The 21,564-nt window shown below is 41.2% G+C and overlaps 3 protein-coding genes across 5 annotated transcripts; 2 read left to right on the top strand and 1 right to left on the bottom strand.

Annotated features, from left to right (window-relative positions):
- Positions 1–769: 769 nt before the first annotated feature.
- Positions 770–11,985, top strand: LOC134465390 (ras-related protein Ral-A). Of its 3 annotated transcripts, none has more exons than XM_063219029.1 (5): positions 770–1,375; positions 7,677–7,898; positions 8,361–8,569; positions 9,150–9,324; positions 9,833–11,985. In XM_063219029.1, the coding sequence occupies exons 2-5, from the start codon at positions 7,785–7,787 to the stop codon at positions 9,953–9,955; spliced, it is 621 nt and encodes a 206-aa protein (XP_063075099.1). In that variant the 5' UTR covers positions 770–1,375; positions 7,677–7,784; the 3' UTR covers positions 9,956–11,985. The 3 variants fall into 3 exon arrangements, with proteins under 3 accessions (XP_063075099.1, XP_063075097.1, XP_063075098.1); XM_063219027.1 differs by having other exon boundaries at positions 770–1,379; XM_063219028.1 differs by lacking the exon at positions 770–1,375 and adding an exon at positions 4,394–5,340.
- Positions 11,986–12,926: 941 nt separating this feature from the next.
- On the bottom strand, positions 12,927–14,516 carry mplkip (M-phase specific PLK1 interacting protein). Its single transcript, XM_063219030.1, has 2 exons — positions 14,044–14,516; positions 12,927–13,896 (listed from the first exon to the last, which is right to left on the bottom strand). Exons 1-2 carry the CDS (start codon positions 14,419–14,421, stop codon positions 13,705–13,707), a joined length of 570 nt encoding a protein of 189 aa, XP_063075100.1. The 5' UTR covers positions 14,422–14,516; the 3' UTR covers positions 12,927–13,704.
- Positions 14,517–19,018: 4,502 nt separating this feature from the next.
- On the top strand, positions 19,019–20,489 carry tmem70 (transmembrane protein 70). The gene is made up of 3 exons (XM_063220307.1): positions 19,019–19,359; positions 19,587–19,686; positions 19,826–20,489. The coding sequence occupies exons 1-3, from the start codon at positions 19,138–19,140 to the stop codon at positions 20,269–20,271; spliced, it is 768 nt and encodes a 255-aa protein (XP_063076377.1). The 5' UTR covers positions 19,019–19,137; the 3' UTR covers positions 20,272–20,489.
- The last annotated feature ends 1,075 nt before the right edge of the window (positions 20,490–21,564 follow it).

Here is a 21,564-nt window from a genome sequence, read left to right as displayed (position 1 = left end):
ACTCTTAGCTCTAGGAAAGAGGTGACTACAGTAATCATGTAAAACTTCAACTATAGTTCTGCACTCTTAGTAATGGAGAAGCTAACATTGGTTCTAAAGGGGAAGGTCTGTGCTTTGTATCCTCTGTTGACAGTTAACATGTTAAGATGATAATGAGAACAATATCCTTGCAAGAAACCCTGTTTGTTATAGGGTGACTGTCTATGCAAATTATTTTAGGCAATATGGCATGAGTGGATGGTGTTCATGAAATATGTTGCCACAACTTATGTAAATGACAGATTAAGAAGGTTTTCACTGCTTTCACTGCTGTCCAAAGTTCAAAGTACTTTCTGTTACACTTCCAAGAGTTAAATTACAAACACAATATTAGTACCTTGTCATCAAAACGCAGAACCAAGGCTTTGTCATCAGCACTTTGCCTAAATCATAAGCTCTTAACTGTGTATGCTCTAGCTTTTTTAAATCATGAGTTAAGCACTAACAGTAGGCTATACAACAGACGGACCAAAAGCTCAATACAATTATTGTTCAGTCCTAGCAAGCACCCAATGATTGCTCGGTGTAATGGATATGTTGTTATTGTTTATATAGCTCTAGGTGTGTGTACGCCTAACTAACAATTTCTGAAGAGATGTCCCATCTCTAACTTGTCCAAAATGATGTCACTTTCATCATGCCATCATGACCCTCACTACCACCCCAGCTTTAATCGGATACAGGCACTGTGCGTATTGACATCACAGCCTCGCCAGAGCCCACGCCCTTCGCCATATTCTAGGCTGAATTTCAGCCAGAAACTGACGTGCACATATCCAACGGCGGGAGAAGGGAAACGATTTCTGGACATACAAGGCACCTCATATTCTGTACATGGTCTCAAGAAAAAAACAATATATTTTGTAGTCAAAACAGACACAGGCTGAGAAGGCAAAGAATAACGTTTCCCAGACCATTGCCGTTAACAGGTTACCTTCCCTGCTAGCTACCCAGCTAACTTGTGTCTTTTTGTTATCGCTACCGTTATGCACAGTTAGTCTGCTAATATTTCTAATAATTAAGCAGCCTTAACCAGTTTACGTTTAGTGTGTAGGTAGTAATCAGGTGTGCCATATTTTTCTAGTGCACCTGAAACAGGATACTTCTGCTAGATTTGGATAGAGAAGGTAACGCTAGCTTTAACGACTTGCTACTTCAGCTTGGGGGCTTATCCTAGCCATCCCTGCCTGCTTGGACAACTACAGTGGATCCCAACCTCACCGGTCACCGTGGTCTCCGCCTCGATTTGATCGACATGCTGTGACGAGAAACATTGGGATTTCATGCAAGAAGAAATCACTACGTGAAAGGTGTCCGTACAACGCATCGTCTTTTCGTAGGTGCGTTCACTTTTTACACATTCATACACCACCAGACAACAGCGAGACATGTATGTTGCCTCTCTGAAATTCAGAATAACTTGGCCTGACGACAGTCATCGGCTGAACTGTGCCGGAGAGCTGTAACAAGTGTTACATTATACATTTTGCCAATAATAACTCCAGCATTAATCAGGGAAATCTGATTTGTTCTTTCTGTCTGGTTCTGTAACTCAAGTGGGATTTTGGAACCTGGCGGGGATACAATGTAACGGTATGTTGTGTCCTCTGGCCTGGCGTCACTTTGTATCAGTTGGTGGACGTTACCTAAATGGCTGACAAATTCTGAATGTGTAAATACATGATGATAGTTATTCAACGTTATGTCCCAATGACCAATAATGTTAAAAGCAAAACAGAGATCTCGAGCGCGAACGGAATTTTATTTCCAATTGTTTGTATCTGATGGGAATGTGTCACTGCATGACGTGCTAGGTCTCTATGACTTGTGTGTAATCAGCTGGTCATTGTCGATTTCGGCGACATCGCATCTGATGTACAGCAGCAGCAACAGTTTTATGGACTTATCTTTATTGTGATGGAAATACGAATGCATTTAGCTCGCTGCGACAAGCCTGGGCCCATAATGTCCGCGTGCGTTTTTTACACCCCGACAACATTACACCAGACATGAGCAGCAGAGGCTGGTTGTAACTGATGGGAGAGGCAGACAGGAACCCCATGAACTGCTGGGTTAGCTAGACAGAACAAATGCTCTGAATTCTGTATGTAAAGATAGTTGTCGCTGATTATCACTCTCGTCACATCCATTTAGGCATATAAGCAGAGGTGGGCAGTTCACCAATTCCGTGAACCCCCTTCACCCTGGTAACGTGACAATAGGCTAACAGGTGGCTTTACCTCAACAAAGTCTACTTGCTGTACCCATGTCATGGCTGCTTTATAATATCAAGCTCATATTAAAAGGCCAAGGTGATGATGCATGATGACAGTTATTGACTATGAAAAAAGCACCACACCCAACACAGAAGATTCCATGAGCATAGAATCGAGGGGTCACTCACGGTGTGTGGCCAAAGTGGCAGTGTGCAGTGGTGGGGTAATTATTAATCCCTCTGTCCCATGGCCCACACGGTTGCCCACAGCCCCTACTACACACACTGTAGGGCTGCTGATCGAGTATAGCTCAGACGACATACAAATTATTTCAGATGGGCAGATAATTGCCTGCAGTTAAAACTGGACTGTGTGTGCGGAGATATACAACACATTTTAAATGATACTTATGTGAATGGTAATGATCATGAACACATATCATATTAATTTAATGGAATCTGAACGTGTATAGTCCTGAATCCTGACAGTTCACGCATACAGGGTTAATATTTCCTACTATTTACTTCCCAGGTGTGACAGGATTACCAGATCTGTGATGCACCACAAATATAATAGGTGTGGTTTGTTTACCTTCCCTTTGCTAGGCGGGATCTCGGTGCACACACCTCGTCAGTTGATGCTGGGTGTGGTGACAGGCTGTGACTATCTGTTGTGTGTAATGGTGATTACACCTTGCCGTTGCAACCTCCAAAACTACTGACACCAAACAGTGGGTAAATGGTGCAGTTGTTATCTAGGGTTTTTTTTTGTAGTTGTTGTTTTTTGTTACAGGCTTGTTAGAAAGAGTGTGGTGCCACCAGCTTTCTTAGGTTGGGGGAGGAAGTAAACTTAGCAGCTGTTTGTTGACTCATGCAAATGTGTTCTTTGCTTTGCTGACGCATGTAAATACGAATCGCCTGCATATGAGCCCAGTGTGTCCACCCAGAACGTATGGTAGTTAATACTTGTCTTTGTCCAGTTGATGATGTAATTATAAACTGTAATGTAGGTTACTAATAAAATAAATAGTATCCATACGTACAACAAAGAACAGCAATTATAAGGGCCTTTAAACTTACTTGCTTATTCATTGTGTGCTATCGGAGATGCTATCAAAATAATGTTAAACATTGTTATCCAGGGTGTGCAGAATTATTGGGCAACAATATGGTCAAGTTTTTTGACCATATTGTTATTTTTATGCATATTTCCCAACACTGACCTGTATGAACATGAAAAACTTTTGGATTTAAGCATTCCATGTCCACTTGTACAAAAAGACAGGGTGTGATCTGAGGAGCACAACACCCTATATCAGGTGTGCATAATTATTAGGCAACTTTGTTTTCCTCTGGGAAAATTGGCCACAAAATGAATCTAACAAGCTCTGAAAAGTCTATAAACAACAAAGTCTTCCAAAGGGATGTGGCTGTCTTGAAATTGCCAAAATGTTGGTCACGTTAGAAGTATCAAATGCACCATTACAAAGCCATCAGGGTCACAAGAAATGTAACAGCCAAATATTGAGAAGAATTAAAGGTGAAACTACCAGAAAAGTATTACCCTGCAGTGCTGTCATATTGCAGAACTGAAACCTACATAGGGGGTCCAGAAAAACAAGGTATCCAGAACTCAGTGACATGGCCACGGTAAGAAAGGCTGACTCCATACAACCATTCAACAAGATAATTAAATCAAGACTGAGTCAAGAAATACCTGAAGACAAAGTTTTCAAAGGTATTATGAACTGATGAAAATGACTCTTGATAGACAGGGTGTATGAGTCCATGGCTGTATCCGTAATGTTTAAAGAGCTTCACTCAGACACTGGTATTTTGTGGCATCATTAAATATGAGCTAGCTGAACCATTTCAGTTTGGAAATGGGCTAAAGCTCATCTACCAAACCTACTGCCAGATTTCATAACATATATTTCCCAAGGAGTGGTAGAGGAACAGTTTGCATCTTTAAAGAAGACAATGATCTTTATGCAGGACGTTATTGGCATTTGAGTGGAATTCTGTTATGAAGTCAGCTATGTACTCATCTACCTGGTCCATTATCAGTCACTTTCACAAGTTCATAAAGCCATCGAAAAATCTGTCCAGAGATTTTTTGATCCAGTCTTCACTTAAGTTGAATGGTTGTCGGGTTTCAGCCTGTCTTACCCTGGTCATGTCTCTGAGTGCTGACTAATGTGTTCATCAGAACATTCGATGTATGTTAAAATAAAAGTTAAATGAATACAATTAAAAGAAACAATATGACTGGCTCTATATTCACTTGGATGACGATGCCCATGTTTTAATGCGGTTAAGTATCACTGAAGCTACTCCAGCTTGGCATAGAACACAGAAGCCTATTATGTTGGAGGTTTTTGGAAGGTTTCTGGAGCTGCTGCAGACATGCATTGCATCCTAAACAGGATGTTTAGCCACCATCGATACACACCTAGCATCTCAAACAGTGGGCCATTTACATTTTCTGTCATTGAAACTCCAGATGTTTGTAATACCACTAATGTCACTATTTTGCTATGGTATTTTTTACCCATACGTTAATTTAAAGTCCTTTAAAGGATGATTCTGTTTTCCTCTTTGAAACAAATGTTGAAATGATCTGTCGTACACACCTTTCACAACTTGTTTGTGAGACCTTGTTCTCCAATGGACATCATATGGAAAAATGCCAGCGCTCAGAGGGGGGTGGTGGGGTTAACCAAACAGACAAGTTGTAGCTTAGCAACCATGTCTGCACAGGGAGATCCCCAAAGATTTGTGATCCAGAGGAAGAAGAGAGAGAGGAAGAGATAAGCGAGTTTGAAGTTAGATAGAGCAATTCCCCCAGCCTAACAGGAATTTTCAGATGAAAACTCCCTCTTGTTCTGTAAACAAAGCCTGTGATTTAGTTGTAGCTGAGAGATGGGAAAAGGCAGTGAAGGACGGCACAGCACCTTGGTGAGTTGTGGGCAGAGTGAGCATTGAGACCCTGCCTGGGGAAGATTCCTATGGCCGTACACTTCCTCTCTGAGTCTGAAGCTGCCAAGTGCTTTCTTTCTCTTTCCTTTTTCCTCTGACCTTGGCAGGTGAGTGAATGAACAAAAGGCCTATTCAAACATCATCACGGTGTCCAAACACCCATCTTGTGAATTACAGGCTAGGATGGAATGGTTCCAAAACAATTGTTGTAGGAAGCCTATGCCTCACACTACAGTCATGTTAACTTGGTGGTTGTACTCACAACAGTGGAGCACTTAGAGAGATGGTCTGCTCCATCATTCCTCTGTGGAGTGATGTTTGTTTATGGTCTTTGCCGCACCCTGTTTGCAGACAGTCTGGAGATCGCAAACAGTGAGCTGCTGTGGGCTGGGCCCAAACTCATTGTTCCTGTTCACATCCTACTGGACCTACAGTATGTCCCATGACTTTCCATTGTGGAAACATGGAAAGTTGTTCAGTTAAGCCGCTGGTTTTTTTTTTTTATGGTAAAGGAATAAAAACAACTGAAATAGTGTGACGGAACATGTTATTGCTCTGGCTTTACATTTTGAGACATACATGTCAGCGTTCTTATATATTATATTATTTTTTCTTTGGATATTCTGGTCTTCCTCCTCCCTCCACCAAGGCATTCATTCAGAGGGCTCTTCCAAGTCAGTGGAGTCCTCCCTCTTCAGTAGATGCTCCCTGGCTTCATGCTCGTGCATGAACTGTCACATGCGTATGGCTTCAGGGCTGCACTGGGCCGAGGTGGCAGGTGCCTGTGGAAGACCCCTGGGGCTCCTTTTTCAGCGCCAGGGCTCCAAAACCTCCATGGTCTTGTCAGAATTCAGCCTGTGGGGCGCCGATGCCATGGCGAGGGGGCCTGGCACCTGACAGAGTGGCTAGTCTCATTGAGCGCACAAGTCAAAAAGGGTCTTTGTTGTGGCTGTGTGTCGTTTTTATTATTTATTTCTCTGATACACACTAGCTTTTTTGAAGGCACAGACAAGCTGCACATGTCTTCCTCACAAACAAAACACAGAGATTGTTTGCAAGCAACATTGAGGGGGTGATGACTATGCCAGTCTATGGCATTCGTTGTTCAAAGTTCAAAGTCAAACAGTGTCAAGTGTCCCTTGCAAGTTCAGATGCTGCCATGATTGTTTTCATGTAAGCCGGGCATGTGAGGGCATACAAATACATCTGGCCACCCCGTATATAGGAAATGTAACCTTTTTCTAGCTTTTAATCCAAAAGGCTAGGTTGGCTTTTGTTGTTAGCTTTACTGAAAAATGTCCATGATTTTGTTGCATTTGGTTGGTATGATAATAAATATGGAGGGTGAATTGTCAAAACAATAACTTATAAATTATAGCCTTACATTTACATGGTGCAAGACATGACTCCAGTTAAAACTGTTTTCCCAAATGTGACGCGACGCTGGTTATCATCTGTCGTTTGACTCAAATTACATCATCATAATGTGAAGTGAGGCAGGAAGCAGTATCATTTCACATTCCCAGTCTAAGCATTAAGGGTGTTGAGGATGAAAATACATTATTGCTGGTGATACGGTCTGACTACAAATGCGTAACTTCTTCTGACTGAGTAGTTTTCAATTCGTTTCCTTATGTTAAATTTAGCTCCCCATTTTGACTTTGCTTTACAAACAAAGATTAAGGCTGCCCTTATTATTAAGAACTGGACATGAACAAACATGTAGACTGTCATTGCTATGATTATGAATAAATTACTGTTCAATATTCCCAAGTCCATGTCCAGTTATTATCGGTAAACACACAGCTGAATCATAGCACTAAAATTATGGCTGACTCCTGGAAAAAAATATAGTCCATGACCTTGCTGACGTTATGACAACATATGACATCAGTTTCACAGTACACAGCCAGCCAGGGTATTGCGTAGCTACTGCCAATATACAGCCCTGTTTATTCTGTGTCGTCCACGTGTGGGCCTACGTTCCATTTAAGTAAGCAGTCTCACTCTTAAAAAAACAAAGAGGCTATTTCTTTGTCCGCATTGTTCTCGGGTGCGTTTCTCAAAAGCGTAGTTGTTAGCTAGTTAGCAACTTGGGCAGTTGTCAATGGGAAATTGCATCGCAAACAACAATGTAGCTAACATAGTTAGCAACTATGGTTTCGAGAAATGTCTTGTCATGATTGGAGGGATTCCGGCAATACGTAGTGAAGGTGCTCTGGTGAAAAGCATGTTACAGGCCTCGTCCTAGACGTGGGAAATGGGAATGTGGGAATGAGCATGTTGCAAGGAGACAGGTGGCCTTGTACTATTGTGCAGATAAGCTGCTGCGACAGCGTGAATGTTATTGTATTTCATTTGGGTGAGACGCATGAGAGGGAGGAATTGTTTAACAGATGTAAAAAATGTGATTTCCCCTCTATTTTTCTCTTTTGCTCAACAGACTGATTCTGCCATCTTCAGCCCAACACTTTCTCTTGGGGTCTCTCTCTCTCCCTCTCTTTCTCCATTTTTCTTTCTCTTATTGCCCCCGTATTCCTTCTGGAAAGTGATGGCGGCCAACAAACCGAAGGGGCAGAACTCTCTGGCCCTACACAAAGTGATCATGGTGGGGAGTGGAGGCGTGGGGAAATCTGCTCTCACGCTGCAGTTCATGTATGATGAGGTAAGCTCAATGCACATGGAAATAAATCTTACCAAAATAGGAAGACTGTAGTTGTGTCGTGCTTCACACTTTTTCTTTTCTTTTCGGTGTTGACTTAGAAGTGAAGTGTATCTATCAGAAGAAGTGAATTAAACATGTAATAATTAACTGATGACTCGTTTATGTTGTTTGACCTTTGATGCCTGGAGACACATGTACGCTGCCTTCAAGCTCTTGAGATTTTAGCTTATTTAATAAAAATGTTGGTATGTTACAGCTGAATGAACACATGCTAATGCAAGATGAGGGTCTTGGGGTTTCAATGCAACTTATGTAATGTCTTCATGTGCATCAGAGGCTAAGATATTTATGTTTGTGTAGGCTGAGGGTAACTTTCCCAACAAGTGCTTAGGTATTCAGCAGGCTTTTTTTGCAGGTGCTTTAGGCATCAATGGGTTAAACCTGTGGTGTTCCCCGTTTCAGTTCGTGGAGGATTACGAGCCCACTAAAGCAGACAGCTACAGGAAGAAGGTGGTTCTGGACGGGGAGGAGGTGCAGATCGACATCCTGGACACGGCCGGGCAGGAGGATTACGCCGCCATCAGAGATAACTACTTCCGCAGCGGAGAGGGATTCCTCTGTGTCTTCTCAATCACAGAGCTGGAGTCATTCGCCGCCACAGCAGACTTCAGGTGAAAACAGCAAACCCCAATTCAGGTGGTTAAAGCAAAAGACATGCATGCAGAGGAACATTTACACTTGCAGTGCGCCGGTGAAGTAGGCCGAGGGACTTGGAGCAGGGTTCCCACTGTGATGGAAAAGTCTTGGAAAAGTCATAGAAATTGAAAATGACATTTTCCAGGATTGGGAAAGCTGTGAATTTTTTTTAATTTAATGAACGTTTTGGAGAAGTCGTGGAATTATACTGTTGTTTTAACGCAGTTGCAGTCTTAAGTTGAGTCATCATTATCCTATTATGACTGTCTCCAAATGAATGCTCCCGCAGAAATGCAGAGACAATATTTTGAATGGGTTGAAACCTATAATGTCACACCATAGCGTGAGTGGAAAAGGGTCGCATTTCATATTTAGCCCCTAGCAGCATGCAAAATTACACATTCAGTGCCGTGAAGTCATCGGCAATACAGCAGATCCTACAATCATGAAAAAAGTCACGGAAAAGTTGTAAAATTCCGTCAGTCAAAAAGAGTGGGAACCCTGGAATTAGCACTCAGGGCTTGTTTTGTTTTGTTTTGTTTTGTTTTGTTTTAGGGAGCAGATCCTGCGGGTGAAGGAAGATGAGAACGTCCCCTTCCTGCTGGTGGGGAACAAGTCTGACCTGGAGGACCGCAGACAGGTGTCTACCGACGAGGCCAAGGTTCGTGCCGACCAGTGGGGCGTCAGCTATGTGGAAACCTCTGCCAAGACCCGTGCCAATGTGGACAAGGTATACAGACAGTATCTACTAACCTTTTCCCCCGTTGGCCTTTTCATTTGTTTTTAAAAAGGTACACTGTGCAGGAAATGGCCAAAAAAGGTACTGCAACTATGCTGCTCATTGAAACTGTGTCGTCTATTGCCAAATTTGATCTTTACATGAAAGTTTACTAAGTAATGAACAAATATTTTCTAGTATGGTCCAAGTACTGTCATTTTTGCAGCTAAAAATGGCTATTTTTGGAAATTCAAAATGGCGGACCATGGAGAAGATCCCCCTTTTCATGTATGAAAAGTGCAATTTTATTCCAGTCATAATGAGTATTTAGAATTTGATAGTGGTGGTAAGTATTCATGAAAAAGGTAACATTAGTGAATGAGCAGCATGAATTCTGGAAATAAACAACTAAAAATCTCACGCAGTGTCCCTTTAATGACTACTTAAACTGTACACACAGAGAAATGTGTGCAAGATGCACACTTCTGTCCTTCTGAAGTGTTTGTTTTACATTTTACAGGTGTTTTTTGACTTGATGCGTGAAATAAGAGCGAGGAAGATGGAGGACAGCAAAGAAAAGAATGGCAAAAAGAAGAGGAAGAGTTTGGCGAAGAGGATTAGAGAGAGATGCTGCATTCTATAATGACTGGGTGACTTGTGCTTGTTATGCCAACTCCAACCCACCCCCCACACCCCCCACCAGACTCCGCTCTCCTCTGCTTCCCACTGCCCTCGTCTGACCCCCTACACACCCACCCCCAACCCACCCCACCCCACCACCTTCCTCCTCCAACTGCCAAGGACACCTGTGACACTGTCTGTAGGTTGTGGGCATTGGCAGATCAACTTCCAAGGTTTTATGGCTATTGGTTTTATCCACAGGATATGGCTGGGTGGGTTGCGTGGATCAAAGCAAAACTGAATCTAAAGGAAAAAATGTGAAGCATCATGGAGAGGAATCAGTGAGAGGCATACTGATTGTTGACCTTTTTTTTTTACTTTGTGGTTTGGCACAGATATGACAAACTTAATTTTACTCAAGGACTACACTATATATTGATTTTCTTTTTGTTATTCTAACAAGACAGCTATTGGCTTTTTACATTTAGTGAATGCCGCTTCAAGGATGACATTTTACATATTCTGTAACTAGGCAACGTCTTTCCATGCTCGTGTCACAAATTGAGGCAATATAATAATGTTGTTGCAGCACCTCACCTGAATTTGGCGTGCAAACTGTTGCCCCAGTTCCGCAATCATGTTGTTCAGTTGCTGTAAAAAAAAAAAAAAAAACAGCACAGGGGCAATCTCCTGCCTCAACGCACACTACTCTTAACTCTTAAGCTTTCCCTCAGATGGATGTTATGGAAAGCCCTATGTATGCCCCTGTTTGTTTTGGAAGGAAGTTGGTGGAAGGCTGCTGTTTGCATTCAGGTCATATTTTTATTGTACTTTGAACATGTTGCCTTAATTTTCAGAGTACATCAGAACATGGCCCTGCATTTGACTGAGCCTCACCCAGATCCCCTCTCCATGAGTGGGCGTCTACCAAAAGCACACTCCTGTATTCAAGGTTCAACTTGAAATCTGCAGGCATTTTGCAACCAACATTGAAATGTCATTGTGATATTTTATCTGTTTTGTTTAACTCTACATTTTGTTTATCATTTTGTTTTACTTATGCAAGAGGATTTTGAGAAATTGTATTCTATGTGTAAATGATGATGGAAAAGGGTTCTTTTAAAAGCTATTTAAAGACAGGATGTTGTGAAGCACTCTAAAATGAACCTTCTCTAAAAGTACTCTAATCTTGCTCAACCATCTTTCCAAATGTGCAACAGCCACAACTAAGTAAGTGGAGGAATGCATAGATTAATCCCAGTGTATACTTCAAGGGCTATTCCTTTTGGCTGTGTACACGTGGAGTAGTGTTGAAAGATGGACCCTTTCATCTCAAGCAAGTGAGATGATTCAAACTGGCCAAGCCTTTGTAGAAAGAAACTGACAGCTCATTAGCCACTCATCATTGTTAAACAGCAATGCCAATATTTATATTTATGTAACCTAATCAAGTGTGACAGCATTCGCAAAGTATCCTGTGCATCCTCATACAATTGAATGAGAGTTTACAGGGCTATAAGAGTGAAGATATCTGCATTTCAGAGCAGATTGGGGATAGGGGTAGGAATACTGAAAGTGATATGAACCACAAATACTAAAGGTGTACTGGTGAAACATTTCATAATGCTTGTTCACTGTTTACTTTTTAAAAAGCCTGTCCACCTCTCTCTAAAAAAAATGTGTTAACGCTTTAGCCATGGTATTTTGGTGTACCCAAACGGTCATGGTGACCAGATGTCCTTAATAAATACACTGTTGTAATTGGTTGTTCAGAGCAAGTCAGGTGCCATGAAGCTGCAATGGACTGTATAGCTAGCTAGCTGATGCTCCTGGTGCCCACATTCTAATCGCATCGCTTTGAGCAAACTAACTTAAAAAGGAAGAGAAAAAAAATGAGAAAAAAGGCTTCGGTTGTAATAAACAGACTCAAGTCTTTGAATGTGTTTTGAAATATTGTACATTGCTATCTATGATGAAAACAGACAACAAATACCCTGTGTTTATAATGTAAAGACAAAAGTTATTTTGGTGCTCAATTATATTTGGCTGTGGTGTACTAGTGCTGAGCATTGTTCTTTCTGTAACTGTCGGTGAGAAATTATCCAGAGCAAAGAGCCAAAATCGGGTTCCAAATGAACATAAGAGCATACTTTTTTGTTTATCATGTTTTCAAATAAAAAAATAATAAAGTGTGAGAATCCAAAGATTCAATATTCCTGATGAGCAGCCGACTGTGCAACATGTCTAAACTGCTTTAATGTGATAACTCAACCACATTAGGAAATCAGCTCATGTTTAACCTCCCCTTGAGGCAAATACTTGAGTTTTACCTTTTATTCTTCCAGCCATTCTGTTAGTGTATGGTGATATTACTTCTATACTAGGTCCCAGCTAGCAATTGCGTTAGCTGGCTCCATACATCAGTAGGCCTACAGGATATGGTTAGGGCAAAAGGTAAAACTTCAGGTGTAAATAGATAAAGATCATTTCCAGAAATGGAGTATTGCGTTAAGGCTGTAACATAGTCCCCCCATGGTTAGCTTCTGCTGTATTCTCGTGATAAAGTCATTACATACCAGTGACTGAAAAAAATCTGGAACTTTATATACATAGACTTTACTCAACCATACAAAGATTGCCAACGTATTGAAAAGGGGTGGTGCAACACCCAAGGTTTAAATGAGCAACATTAGCCTGGTGAACCAGCGCCACCCGCTGGACGGCAATTTTTTTTGTCTACGGGTGGGTCTGGCCTTGCATAATGATTCAATGAAGCCAGAATGCCATGAATCTGGCAAACCAATTACAACGCAAAGATGTGTTTTGAATCAAAGCGGGCAGGGTTTTGAGGGAAGGTTGTTCTCATCAACAATCTTCGGATGTATTATGCATCGAGGCCAGACTAAATTAGACATCCACATTTAGTCTGGTTTATCAGGCTATAGCAACATGCCACTATTATACTGCTGTATTTACTTTCTTCAGAATGCCCAATTGTTTTGAACGTGTTTAATATTTCTCTACCACAGTGGAATTACATATTGGTATCGTTTACCATACAAACATTCACACTGGTAGTAACTCAATCTCCAAGCCCAACATGAGTCCTGAGTTTTGTCAACTGTATTGCATAAGGATTATGAATTGACTTGTACAAAACTTGAAGTGTACAAAAGAGTTCAGACTTCGCCCTTAGCAAAGCAGTCTTGCTGGTAATGCGTTTTCCCCCAAATCAATGCATCATACTAACTATATAAAATATGTACTGGTCAATGAGGCGAACAAAAGCAGTGGTTAACTAACAAAAATAAATCAGAACCTCTACATGTACTATTGTAAATTGATGTGACTTGGGTCTGGTTTTCAACTCAATTCATCACACTAACTATACAAAATATGTACTGGTCAAAGAGGTGAACAAAATCAGTGCTTAAAAAATGAATTAAAACCTCTGCATGTACAATTGTAAATTGATGTGACGGTCTTGTGTCGAGCTGTAAAAGTTTTCTGCTGTTACTTTGCGACACCATAGGCAGTGATGGTCTGGACAATAGAAAAGAAACAGGTCTTCCAGTAACGCTGGTGAATCATCATGACATCAAGTCATCCGTTATGCCCATCTCACTAAACATTTTGCTGGTAAATACCGAAAGAAAACTTCAGTACTGCCATTATGCAAGTCAGCGCCATCCGTATCGACCCGATACATGTTTAAAAACAGAATTAAGGATTAAAAAACTGAAAGTCTGTGAATTCGTGAGTTGCATTCCATCAGAAGTATCTGTTTTTCCTGCATGCGTTCTGTCCCTTCGGTGTGCCACATTTGTCCTGTACATCTTTAACTGATACTGGTTTGAGACTAGCCCAGGGGTCTTGTACCATTGAAGGTTTGTAATAGTTTTCTACGTTATCTGCACCCCTGCCACTCGACGACCTGGATGGGGTGGAAGTCCGGGGTGAACCCTTTGGGAGAGAACCAATCATGCAAGGCATTAGAATTTGGAAACTGTTGGCGCGGTGTGGTAAGTTATGCCACTGAATTGAACAAGCATTTGGAAAAAATAACATAATGCATTTAATCTTAGATTTAATACGAGTTGCTTTTCATACCTGGTATCCGCCGTGTCTTGGACTTGGAGACTGAAATGGAGAGTATCTAGGTGAAAACCCGCGGTTGTTTTCATACGGCCTACGCGGTGTGTAACTGCCTGGAGATGAGCCTCTCTGCCACGGTTTACCCCCACTACCACCTCCGCGGTTAAAATTGCCATCAGAACCTCTAAAGTCACCCGAAGGACTATTTGGAGAACCACCTAATTTTCCAAATCGTGGCATATATGGTGAAGGTGGGCCACATGGAAAGCCCCACGGGGGAGATTCCATGCCACTTTGTCCACCTCCGAAACCTGGTGGCGGACTCCTGAATCCTCCGGGGCGCGGGGACGGTCCTCCAAAACCGCCAGGGTGTCGAAAATTCGGTCTTTGCATTGTAGCAAGCTGAAGTTAGGCGATAAATAAACCTATAAACAGAAAAGTACACCGTTTCTAGTGTTGCACTCGAGGACTGTGGTTGATATGTCGCTCTGCCGGAAGCAGGAGTATTTTGATTAGACAGGGGAGGGGCGTGGTAAGTTGCTCTCCACCTAGTGGTGTGGCGGACTCATCAGAGCCATACAGTGAACAGAGTTACGCGATTGGAGGACCAGGAATTAAATTGCAGCCCCGCCTTTCAGCGAGATAAGGGAGTGCCTAAAGCAGCTGTCTTCCCATAGACTCAACATTGAACCACCACATTAACAGACAAAAATAAGGACTAACGAACTATACTGCGGGGTAATCATCACAAATATGTAATCTATCAACTGTCTCGGTGGTGATAATCACAACACTTTTAGCACCTGTGATGTTTATCTGATGTTATTTCTACGAACAACAAGTCTTGTCATATTCCCTGCATTGCATCGCATTGCATTTGCTGTGTGCTACGCCCACTACTAGGAACTAACATTCGCAACGCTGAGCAGTACTGAGAAGCTAAAACAGCTAATTTTGCTAATGAGGAAGTCGGCCTTAGGACACAGCAGAGATCGCCTGACTCTGTTCACTGTATGGCTCTGGGACTCATATTGCAGACAGGCTTACAGCATGCCCTTCAATGGTTGATGCTGGTTTCAGGCAATGTTCCCTCTAAGCTGCGCGACTGCGCAATTGCGCACTGCTCCCACATTCTCCGCGCAGAGCAAATGCATGCAGCGCAGGTAAAACAAGGCGGCACATTTGTGTGGAGACGCAGTTGAATGTTGGCCGAAATTTCCACTCCTTGTAGCTTTAGAACATCCAATCGAAATAAAAATAATTCTTAGGTATGAAACCTCTATCTTATAGCAGTTTAAGCGATCACACTGGACGCGTATTTCTGTTTACAATAAGCGTTGTGCCCCCAGCTGATCAGACCGAGCGCGGGTCTGCTGCGCGTCGAATGCTGTCAGTAGAATCTTTGGCAGTGACCAGACAACGTTGTAACAACTGAGCTGTCACTCGCAGCCTAATCTATGTGTTGTGTAAAGTACACAAAAAGCTGTGTAGCCTAAATTAATCTCTCTATAATGGATAGCTGACAAGTTCTTGCTATAGCTCTCCTAGAGTTCGATCGTGAATCTGATATGAATGTTGATAACGGTGTCGAACATGGATATCTGAAGCGTCAAGTTGAACTTTTTCCAACTCAGTCTGACCAGATCAATATTCAGCGCGGAACACGCTCACTTTCATTAACAAACAATAGAGCAAATCTGGGTCTGTTAGTGTGTGGCTAAAAGAAAGGAATCACACGCCATCACATGGTGAAGCCAGCCAGCGCATCCGAAACATTCTATCGCATGAGCTTATTCTCGCATGGATACCAGTTATAGTTCGTCACTATTTAAACTCTGTCCTTCATGCTTTGATGTTCAATGTACAAAGTTATCTAGACTACTATGTGATATCTTAAAATAAAACAGAAGTAAGCTGTTCTTTCCTTTATTTTAGCTTCACGGGAAAAGTGAGCCTACCAACAGTCATGCAGAGCGTGGTGTTTAGATATCCATTGTTCTGTCATATTTTGACGTCCTTTGATAGACTTCAGAATGCTAGGAAAGTAGCCTACTCTAAAGTCACAGGAAAGTTAGCGATTTAAATGGATGCCTGTCAACCTAGCTTTGCGTGCATAAGAGTGGCAACATATCTTGTGCTATTGGCATCATTGGAAGCTCGTGCTGAGGTCCTTTAAATTAGTCAAAATTGTGTTGATGTAAGCGTGATACGCGCAATGGAAATGTCTTGAAAACATATGAACTAATTGATATGCCTAAACTAACTACTACTGATAAGAAAGTCAATGAAAACCCAGTTAGCCAGGTCAGTCAGATATAGTCCGGTAAGGAAAATGTTTGCCTCCCAATAATGAAAGGGTAGAATTTTCCACGAGCTCTTAAAGTGACAGTGCATAATTTTACTCCATGTAGGCCTAATTTAAGCACAATATTTTAGTCTTTTAATTTGGTTACATAGGCCTATTATACAACATTTAAATTCAAGTTAAATGATTAATCCTTTTAAATATAAATTCAGCATTCTGGGCTACTTGGGCTGCTGTAAAGATACTTTATTTCCAACATCTTACAAATGTACAGTATATTGATGGTGGTGGGTTGATGATGAGTAAGTGAAGTAATAGCCTAATCAAGATCAGAATTAGAAACATTACTTAACTGATTTTGTAATATTTACATGCAATTCAATGACAATATAATCAACATATTATTAAGCATCAATGTTACCCCTAAAATGGAGGGGGAGGGGGGGTTTCGACCCGCTCACTGAGGTCATTGGCTCTGCTCAGTGATATAGTGCATTTGCTCAGGCACCGAAAAAATTAGAGGGAACATTGGTTTCAGGTATCACATGCAAAGGCACAAAGTCAGGATAGATAGATAGATAGATAGATAGATAGATAGATAGATAGATAGATAGATAGATAGATAGATAGATAGATAGATAGATAGATAGATAGATAGATAGATAGATAGATAGATGTGACAAAGTTGGAAGCTAAGCCAGCATTTTTATTGGGAGGTGGGGAGGACTACTAAGGATTCTTTGTATGTACCTGGCAGTGGCATAGGCCTCAAATCGCAGACAGGCCTAAGATACCCAACAATTGTTGGTTTCAGGTAGCCTAGTCTTCAAAAGCTTAAAGGTGCACTGTGTAATATTTGTTGAAGTTTTTTTTCCAGAATTCATGCTGCCCATTCAAAAATGTTACCCTTTTCATTAATACTTACCACCATCACCAACTTTAAAGTATTCATTATGACCGGGAAAATTGCATTTTTCATACATGAAAAGGGGGATCTTCTCTAAGGTCTGCCATTTTGAATTTCCAGACATAGACATTTTTTAGCTGCAAAAAGTACTGTACTTTGATTATACCAGTAAATATTGGTTTGGTATTTAGTAAATATTCATGAAAAGATCAAATTTGGCAATAGGCAGCACAGTTTCAATGAGCAGCATAGTTTACCCATTCTGGCCACATTCTACAGTGCACCTTTAAAGTCAGACATGAGATAGATAGATAGATAGATAGATAGATAGATAGATAGATAGATAGATAGATAGATAGATAGATAGATAGATAGATAGACAGATAGATAGATAGATAGATAGATAGATAGATAGATAGATAGATAGATAGATAGACAGATAGACAGATAGATAGATAGATAGATACCGAGGATCTTTTGTCTGTGTGAAAGTGCCCAACACTAACTAATTAACATGTGAATGTAGAGGTAAATTGGGCATTGCAAATGAACGCTGTTGACAACTATTCTGGGAGCTGCAAACCCTCCCCCATTAAGACCTTATAGGCCTACCTCACTTCACCCCATAGCCCTATCGTGGCCATGTGACGATATAGCATGCGATAGGCCTACAGTTGTTCCAGAAAGTCAGAGAATGCGTGCACATCAGTGGCACAGGTTGCTGAAAAGAATATAGAGGTCCGCAACACTGTTAAATGCTCCCAAAGATTTAATGGCACGACGTTTCGGTTAGTCCATTAAATCTTTGGGAGCATTTAACAGTGTTGCGGACCTCTATATTTTTTTCAGGCCTACAGTTGTACCCGCTCTCTACCCCACCTCTGCCACTTTCTACCTCAAAATTCTGTCATTCCCAGGTATTGTATTGACAACAGGAATATGTTTCATTGATTGACTGCTTGTCTGTGTGCTGTGGCAAAAAAAATCATACATCATCAACATAGTGATGGGCCACGACTGGCTTTCCAATGTCTGGAGAATAATGGATAGGCCACTTAATCACCCCCTCTGCGCTATTTCTCTAGGCCTACGAATTATGGCAGCAGTTATGTTTCTGTTTTAATCTGGTTTGGGTGATGTAGCCTAGTGGATTGAGAAACCTTGTTAGAACGCTGCATGGAAGATCACTTGGATCAGTCTGTTAATGTTTACTATTGCATGCATTCATTGCATGCATTCACACTTCAACAGGCTCCATTCATTGTTTTCATCTTTTGTGGCCAGGCTACAAAGTGAAGGAAAGTGTAGGCCAATGGTTTCATTTATTTACACGTTTTCCTAAATGTCTTAATTAATTCTGCAATCAGAAATCCCATATTGGGCTTTTGTTTTTGGTACAATCATCATTGAGTAAACACAATGTATTGGACTTATGTTTAGGTATCATCATTGTTGGCTTAAAATTGTGATGTGGTCATTGTTACCCTTTACCAATGCCATTGGATGCAAAAGGCCTACATCAGAGGTGGAAATTAACTTTGGCCTTTAAAGAAACTATACATTACCATCACTGATCAAAGACATGGCCTGAAAGTCACAAGTCACTCATGAGTGAGTTGTTATTTAGTATCCTCAATCTGCCAGCCAGTTTTAGATTTATTTATTATTTAACAACTTTAGCTACAGGACCTATTTTCATTCAAGATAGGCTCTACTCCACTTTTAACATGTCGTGATGTACACCTTTATTTTGGTGCACAACCACACCGGTGACCGGAAGTTGAAACGTCAGTTTGTTGCGCACGCTGGGTGCTTGCAGTGATTGGTGAAGTGAGTGAGCGATCTCTGTGTGTGACTGTGTGCAGTAAAAGTAGAATTAGCCAAGAAACTGCTGAGGATGAACAACATTCGTGTGATCTGTGGTATTCGGAACGTTTTATTAACTCAGTCGAAAGTGCCCGCTTGGTGTTCATGCTCACGAGTAAATCAGAATATATGGAGTCGTCCTACCAGTACGACATTCAAGCGCATGTTTGTTAGCATTTCAAGGAATGGCCATCAACGTCTGCCCCTGTCTGAAGGCCTTCAAAGGTCGTTCATCATCTCGAATATAAACAAGGTACTACAACAACGTATTTGAACAGCAATTACATTTTTGCTGAATTGCATTGTCAGTTACTTAATTGAATAATTCCTTTTGTCCTTGAAGTGGATTAGGCTACTGTGAGTTATGTCAATGCTGCCAATGCGTTTCATATCATTCTGTGTATGTGTGACACCTGTCTTTTGTTTATCACATAGAGCTATCTACTACGGTCTCTAACATGGATGTTTATCGTTTACCAGGTTCCACATCAGAAAGCAGTACGATGTGCATCTGTCTCTTCAAAACCCTCTGATGGTGGTAGACTCATCTACTCTGGGGACCTCGCCAAGCCTGTTTTAGGTTGGCATCTACTTATAACTTCGAACATAAGCCTACTGCTTTCTATGTCTTGGTACTATGTTTTCAAGTCAATTTAACTTGTTAAGGTGATGTGCACTGGGTTTCTGTGGGTTGTAATAATGTATTTTTCTTTCCACAGGTGTGAAGTTTTTTTCCTACTCCTGCAGCATGTTCAGCGTTTGTGTCATGCCATACGTGTTAATGCAGACTGGCCTTGGCGTTCAGAGTTTGGCTTTACAAGTGGCATTCTGTGGAATCATTGGCTTTTTTACCTTCATCACCCCCGTGCTTCTCCACTTCATCACAAAAGGTTACGTGATTCGCCTGTACCACCACGAGGAAGCAGACACGTACACAGCCGTCACATACAGTGCTCTACTGACAGAGAAAAAGACAGTGTTTCACCAGAGTGATGTTAAGGTGCCAGATATCAGCAAGATGTTCACAACGTTTTATGCAAAGAAACACTCCATGCTGGTCAACCCCGATACCTTTTCTTTGCCACACGATTACAACCACCTAATGGGCTATGATCGTCCGTTCACGTTTGATGTTGATGATCTTGACAAGCCAGATGGAAAATAGGTCGAATGTTAAAGAACACAATATGTAAACCAGATTATAACACAATGAGTTTTTAAATAAACACAGTGAGTTCACTGTTACGGAGATACCATTTATTTCATACACAGAAATGTCGGACTATACAGACAGAATAACTGGACATTCCTGTGTGACAAAATAGTCACACATTTTTTTTCTATTTGTCACAACTTTCATTAAAAAAACATTGAGATTATAAACATGTGGCTGTTTATTGTGTAGGCCTTCCTTGTAATTATGGGCATTTCCGATTGAAGGAAGAGTACAGGCCTTTCTGTATGGTTCCTTGATCATTTAAACTTCCAATTAACGAAAGATTTAATTTCACCATGCACACATTACCTATACAAATTTCGAATTGGGGCATAATTGAATTATCAACTGTTTGAAAAGATTAATAATTTCAATAGCAATGCACTGATGTGTTGAAAAAGTTATCCACCATGAAGCCTGTATGGCTGTTAATGAAACTTCTAATTCCCTTTATTTCCAAATGTTGCAACTTGCAGCACAATGTCACTGTCGTGAAGTATGGCCTATGCCATCCTATGTATTAGGGTACATCAAATCCCCCAATAAAAAAGTATTGCTTTGGCCCTATAATAAAAATATTGTACGCCCAGTAAAACACACTGTAATATATTTTGAATTTCGGATGAAGTCTACCTGGTCCACCAGCCTCATGAAAAAAGAAAATAATGGTGATGGTCAAAACCTTGGAATAGAAATGGACATTTAGAGTGTATCAAACCACCCAATGAGAACACATTGCCTCAGCTGTGAGATGATTAAATGTTCTACACCCTGTAAAAAAAAAAAATGCTATGTAAAACATTTTGAAATTTAGATTCTACCGGGTCCACGAGGCCTGTGAAAATAAAAAAATACTGGTGATCGCAACGGGCAACCTGAATTCAAAAGCAGTCCAGTGCACAGGGGCGCTGCCAGAAATGTTGGGCCCCATGAAAGACACACATTTTTTGGCCCCTTTGAGGGCCCCCGTCAGTGCTTGGGCCCTTAGAATCTGTAACACCTTTCCCCCCCTGGCGGCACCCATGCCAGTGCATCATACACACTGGGCCTAGTTTTACCTACCTACCTACCTAGTTTTACCTGTCCAATTGGGGTATTTAGACAGGTAAATCCCAGGTCATTTGTAATCTGTTACACTGATTGTGAATCCAGGTTGCCCACTGTCTCTGGAAGCGGTTTCCACATAGCCTGCTATTTTTTAAAACACATTGGTTTTGTCCTACTGTTTACAAGTAAACAGAG

The sequence above is a fragment of the Engraulis encrasicolus genome, chromosome 16 (assembly GCF_034702125.1).
Source record: "Engraulis encrasicolus isolate BLACKSEA-1 chromosome 16, IST_EnEncr_1.0, whole genome shotgun sequence".
NCBI lineage: Eukaryota > Metazoa > Chordata > Actinopteri > Clupeiformes > Engraulidae > Engraulis > Engraulis encrasicolus.
This window is presented reverse-complemented; position numbering and strand designations above follow the sequence as displayed.